Here is a 6,000-nt window from a genome sequence, read left to right as displayed (position 1 = left end):
GGAAGAGGAGGGTTGCCCCGCTAATTAAATTGCCCTCAGATGAAAAATAAAATGGCATTAAACATTAATACCATTTTATTTTTCATTAACTCGGCAAATCTGCGTCCCAAGCGTCAGTTTGGGGTGGGGCCACTGCTGAGTGGCAGCATCAGAGAGGAGTGGTGGGATGAGCAAGTTCAAAGTGTGCCTGTCTCTTTGGCCAGCTGTCTTGCGATGGCCAGCCAGACATATGCACTTTAACTCTCAAACCAGCTGTCTTGAACAGCTCGGTTGAGAACAAGCATAGGCCTCCAGTGCAGTTTGGAGTGCTGAGAGACCCTCTCTCGTGCTGGTTAACAGCATGAAGGCAGTGCCAGCATTGTGAGAGGGGGTGGCTGGGCCCAAGCTGGAGGAGACAAGAACTTCAGGACGGATTGAATATGTTCAACATGGTAAGTGACTTTTATTTCCTTTTGTTATGTACTTTATGTGTTTATATATGTATTTTATGTATTTATATGTGTATTTTATGTATGCATGTATGCCCTAAATTGCTGGCATGCATTACATTACCGTTTTAGAGTTAAACATTTCTAACTTAAAACGATATTGTAACGCATGCCAGCATTAATGTAGTTCATACAATTTTGCCCATGCATTACCCATTTGCTTGCCCCACCATTTCCCATAGTTAGGAGCTGCCACTGCCTCTGCCTCTACCCACCATGAACCCTAAAGTGACCCTAATACCCCTTTACCTCTACCCTCGCTTTAGTCCTAAAATCACTCTGACCTGCCTTTACCTCTATCCACCATAAACCCTAAAATCACCATTAACTCCCTCTGCCCCTTCCACCCCTAAAACCTAAAATTGCCCTTTCCATCCTTTTCCTAGACCTAGACTTCTTTGTGTTTTAAATTATAGATATTATTGAAACGATAGTTACCTGCATGGAAAAACACTGTGTTGTTAAGCATGCACGTTAAAGGTTAAATTGTTATACTATGCACGTCTCTGCATGGTACTTAACTGCGTGGTTAGGGCTTTGCGTTCAAGGCGTTGCATGATAAACACTGCATGGTAAAGGCCGTATCCCTTCCATTGGAATTAAGGGCTTCTAGTAAATAATCCCACATTATTTGATGTGTTTTGGATTTCGCTTTACTAAAAAAGAAACACATACTTGCTCTCTTCTTCCAACAGACTACGGGGGTCAGCCTGATTAGCTAAAAAGAGCATCTTCTGCTGTAGCATCTTTGATTTACAGAAGAGGGCTCACGTCTCTGTGCGCCTCATTCAGTAACACATATCACACGATCGGTCTATTTGTGCCCACACAATACGTACCAGGCAAATCAGAGAATGCCTTGTCCATTCACATGCATCACCCTACCAGCTTGTCTGTCACCCCTGTCCACCTTTAAAACGCAGGCTTGGGGTGCACCTGCAGAGACTGTGACAATGTGGTATGAGCCCTGCAAGTGGCCCTCCTGAGGCACACCATGCACCATTGCTGCTGGAGGGTTGAACGACGCTCTGAAGGTCTCAAGCAGGTGTATTTGCACTCACCTTTGTGGGGCCTTCCGTTTCTTCTCTGGGGGCATGGAGGCCTCCTTCAGGTCAGTGGTCCACAACTCCTGCCCTAGTGGCCCTTGTGTGCTCACCTCAGCGTGTGGCCCCACTCTGTCAGTTAAAGCATGGGTTAGTGAGGTCAGGTTTATTTACTGATCAGCTAGATGTCTCGAGTCTATGACGAACGAAAACAGTAAGGCTCATATTTATACTCTGTTTGCGCCGGATTTGCATCATTTTTTTATGCAAATTCGGCACAAACTTAGCTCCATATTTATACTTTGGCACTAGACCCGTCTAGAGGAAATTATGGAGTTTGAGTCTTTTTTAGTATGTGAAAACCGACCTTGCGCTAATGACATGCAAGGTAGGCGTTCCCGTGCAAAAAATGACTCTAAGGTATGTGCGCCTCATTTATCCTCCGGCGTCAAAATGACGCACAGGAGGAGGCGGGCCTTAAAACATGGCACCCAGGTGGATTTGTGCCGTTTTTTAACGCCTGGGTCAGGGTAGGTGTTACAAGACCTGTGGGCTCATTTCCAAGGTGGGAGACCATGGAAGCGGTCCACAGGTGCCCTTCCCTACACCCAGGGACACCCCCTGCAACCCTCGCCCACCCCTGAAGGATACCCATGGATGCAGGGACCCATCCATGGTGAATGCAGGTAAGTGCAGGTAAGTATATATATATATATTTTTTAAGTGGCATGGGGGGGCCTAACTTGGGCCCCCTTACATGCCACTGAGCACAATGGCCATGCCCAGGGGACCGAAGTCCCCTGGGCATGGCCATTGGACGGGGGGCATGACTCCTGTCTTTGCTAAGACAGGAGTAAATTCCAGGGGGTTGTGAGTCAAAAAATGGCGCTAGTCAGGTTAGAGACAAAATTTTTGACTCTAACCTGACTTGCACCATTCTTTGGTGCACAACCCCCCGTCTTCCATTTGCCTCCGCTGCCCGATTACTGTCATTTATTTTAACGCTAACCAAGCCGCAGCGCTGGCTAATGTCATCCCATAAATAAGGCGCCCGGCTGGCCCGTTTGAATGGCGGTAGCTGGCAGTAAACTTTTTGACGCAAATCTGCCCTAGCGCTGATTTGCGTCAAAAAGTATAAATATGGGCCTAAGGGTGCACGAAAGTGTACAACGTAACCCTGCGCCAGAATGGAACCAGGGCAAACACTTCCCCAAAGACTTTGCTCTTTCGGTTCATGTATTTGATAATTATGCAATGAGTTCTGAACATTTGCAATCAGTGCTCTGACATGGCCTTGTTTGTCCTTTGGCCGAATGCTGCGATGTGATAATGTGCTAACCATACATCCAGGGAATTCTGCCAGACTTGCACAAAGCTGAGTAGGGAATACATTCTGCATCAGTTGCCATGGATTGTAGAATGTTTGCTTTCCTGCGGTGTAAACAAGTTGGCAGAGTCCGATGTTATGTAGCAGAACAACGTGTGCCAAAGCCTTTTCAGGTCATATAAAGCTGCTGGTCTCAGTTAAATCAGCAATATTTTCAAAACAGCAAGGAAAGCCTTGTACTATGGATCTTGGAGGAGCGTGGACCCTTTTTCTGGCTATCGTAATTCCCTGCTTGTTTCTTACTTTGGCATGGAATAAAATGTACAGGAATAGGGCCCTGCCCCCGGGCCCGACACCTCTGCCAATTATTGGAAACATGCTCCAGTTATGCTTTGGTCAAATGGCGAAGTCAATGATTAAGGTGAGTCCTTTTTGTTGTTGTTATTTATGCATCACGTTTTCAACGAAAAGCTCAATTTCTGAGATGTGTGTAGCCTATTTACCAGGGGTCCTATTACTTTAACGTGACACCAATGGCAGCTAGTGATCATTGTGATCATTGAAAATACAGGGGAATAATTCTTGCCCGGAATTCCAGCGAGCGGGTGAAGTTGGCCTCACATCGTATCTAATAGGTAAGGAGAGGATACGTTTGAAAAATGGGGTCAAGTAGTGCATTTTAAAACACATTTTTGATATAAACGTGATATAAGGACAGCGTGCCCACATGAAACATGATGTTCAATGAAGTCGAAAACCTAATGCAAGTTGACCCCATTCCGTTCAAAATGTGTCATGAATTTTCTATCCCATATGTTAAGAATAACCTTCCATGGGCAAGGGCAATTGCCCGCATTGTGTCATGGGTGCAATGCATATACACTGGGTTCTCCTTGATGCCAAGAATTAGGTACATCATGCTAGATTTTTGCCATCGATTATGCCTTATACAATGGGTGATACAGATGTCAAAGATTATCTCTAGCATGTTAGGGACACAGTTTCTCAGGGTTTGCTCCCATGGCATGGTTGCCCTCCTTGAGGCCAAGAATTACCCCAGTATACCATCACCAGAATTTTACCCCAGGTGCCCCATATATGAAGAATTACTTTCAGAACACTAGATCCTGTGTTTGCCATGGGTGCTCCATATGCCAACAATTACCTCCAGAGTCAGAGCCTACATTTTGCCACTGGTGGCGTCCTTTATGCCACGAATTACCTCCAATATGCCATTGCCACAAAGTTGCCATGGGTGCCTCTATACACGTAAAAATAACCTTCTTAAGTATGCCATGGAATATTGCTGACTCATAATTCTAACACACACCCACATATACAGTTTCACTCACTCATTTTCACGGACTCCCCCTCGCTCATTATTTGTATCACGCTCACACTCTTCATCCATATTCCGTCTTTGACTCTTTCATTCTCCCACACACTTACTAGCTCATACTAACTCTTCCTTACGACTTCTAACTCACTCATACTGCTCCACTCTCTCACCGATTCTCGCACACACACACGCATACTCCATGTTTCGCACTCATTAACTCACTCCCTCCCCATTTCCTCACTCTACTCTCACACTCTCAAACTAACTCTCACTGATTCTCACTCACTCTCACCCACTCATATACATTCACTCACTCAGACCCTCACTGGTTCACACTCATTCTCATTCACTCATAAAAACGCTCACACACGCTCACTCACTCATGACCTTTGTGACACATATACAGAGTAACAACATTTGCTTGTTTTACTTATTTACTTAGCTTGCTGCAGCTGCAGGTAATTCCTCTATGGCAGCAAACGACAGGAATACCTTGGCGGATATAGCGGCCAACAATACACAATTCCTCTTGGAAATGAGGAGCCAGACAGAGCAGCACGGCCAAGATAACAAGGGGAGACCCACATCAAGCACACTACTAGCTCCTGCTAGGGAAAGGGTTCAAGATCACACCCTGCTGCACTCTTTGTAAACTTTCGTTGGGGACAAGGGCGGAGTGATGTGGTCCGTGACAGCACCATTTTAGCACAATTACTGCCCTAGCTGAGGCATGCAGAGTATGCCAGGTAAATAAAATAGATTGTGCCTTTGTGAGAGGATAGTTGAAGAATCATGTCCCTCGGACATGTGCAATCTTGACATCCACTATAGACTGTCTTGTTTTTAAACATCTCACCTTATAGGCTCCGTGACTCGTCCCCACCACAACCCCCTTCCCCCAACCCCCAAAATTCTCACCCTTTCATCAGGAGCCTGGAGAAGCCGAGGGGGTTAACATGTGCCCTGTCGGTGTTTAATGAAACACGAAAGTTGTGTTTTCATGAACAGCGCTGGACTAAACAATGAGCACCATGGGCAGATGCAAGGGGCAGTATGTGGTGAGTCACAGGTGACAGAGGTGCTCCCTGATGCCCCTCTTTACAATCCATCACTGCGGTGACACTTATGCAATACTGGAGTAAATTCACTTTTGCACCTTTTCGCTGCTTGCATGAAAATAAACAGGGTAACAGGGAAATGCACAAACTGGAACAATGTAAATGTTCTATACCGTTGTATTGGCATAACAGGGAATAAAACAAAAACACTTTGCTCAGCTTCTAATATGTCAAAGACGAAACTCTGTGAATCCACGGTGAATGCAAAACAACAGGTGATAAATCAGTTTGCTTTTTTTCTAACAAATGCTAATAGTGGGTCGGTTTAGTGTTTTTACATTGAGGCAGAAGTAAAAGCATTTACAAACAAAAAAAGTCAAATATGTTCTGCAATGGTTCCAAAATGTGGTTCCTGTATTTCGAAACGAGCGTGAATATTTCAAGTTGTAAATTGAACTGGAGCAAAGGTACCTCCGGTTTAAGAAAACGGTGTTAAATATAATGTGCTCCATTTCATTTCTTTGAAAAATGGAAGTAATTCCAGAGCTTTAAGCAGTCGTAAATAACGAGAAGGAGAGCGGGAGATGGAATCTAGGTGTAAAAATGTGCCTTTTTTGTTGTATGTCCAGAGATGTCCTGAACGCAACGTAACTGTCATCATTTGTAGCTCTTTGTTTTTTTTGTCTTTGTTTTTACCAACCTCATTTTTGAATAATGTACTACGGAGAATGAGTGGCAAACTGCA

General features: G+C 44.8%; 1 protein-coding gene across 3 annotated transcripts in view; it reads left to right on the top strand.

The window, feature by feature from the left end:
* Window positions 1-306: 306 nt before the first annotated feature.
* Window positions 307-6,000, top strand: part of LOC138259678 (cytochrome P450 2G1-like) — a 406,140-nt gene continuing 400,446 nt past the window's right edge. For 2 of the 3 annotated variants that reach the window (XM_069207554.1, XM_069207552.1), the window contains exon 1: window positions 2,917-3,279. In XM_069207554.1, coding sequence (XP_069063655.1) covers window positions 2,992-3,279 — 288 coding nt within the window. In that variant the 5' untranslated portion in view covers window positions 2,917-2,991. Of the gene's footprint in view, window positions 432-2,916; window positions 3,280-6,000 lie in introns of those variants that run through there. The other variant, XM_069207555.1, reaches the window with a different exon arrangement.

Source organism: Pleurodeles waltl, chromosome 9, assembly GCF_031143425.1.
Source record: "Pleurodeles waltl isolate 20211129_DDA chromosome 9, aPleWal1.hap1.20221129, whole genome shotgun sequence".
Lineage (NCBI taxonomy): Eukaryota > Metazoa > Chordata > Amphibia > Caudata > Salamandridae > Pleurodeles > Pleurodeles waltl.
The sequence above is the reverse complement of the archived record's forward strand: the minus strand, read 5'-3'. Positions and strand labels throughout refer to the sequence as shown.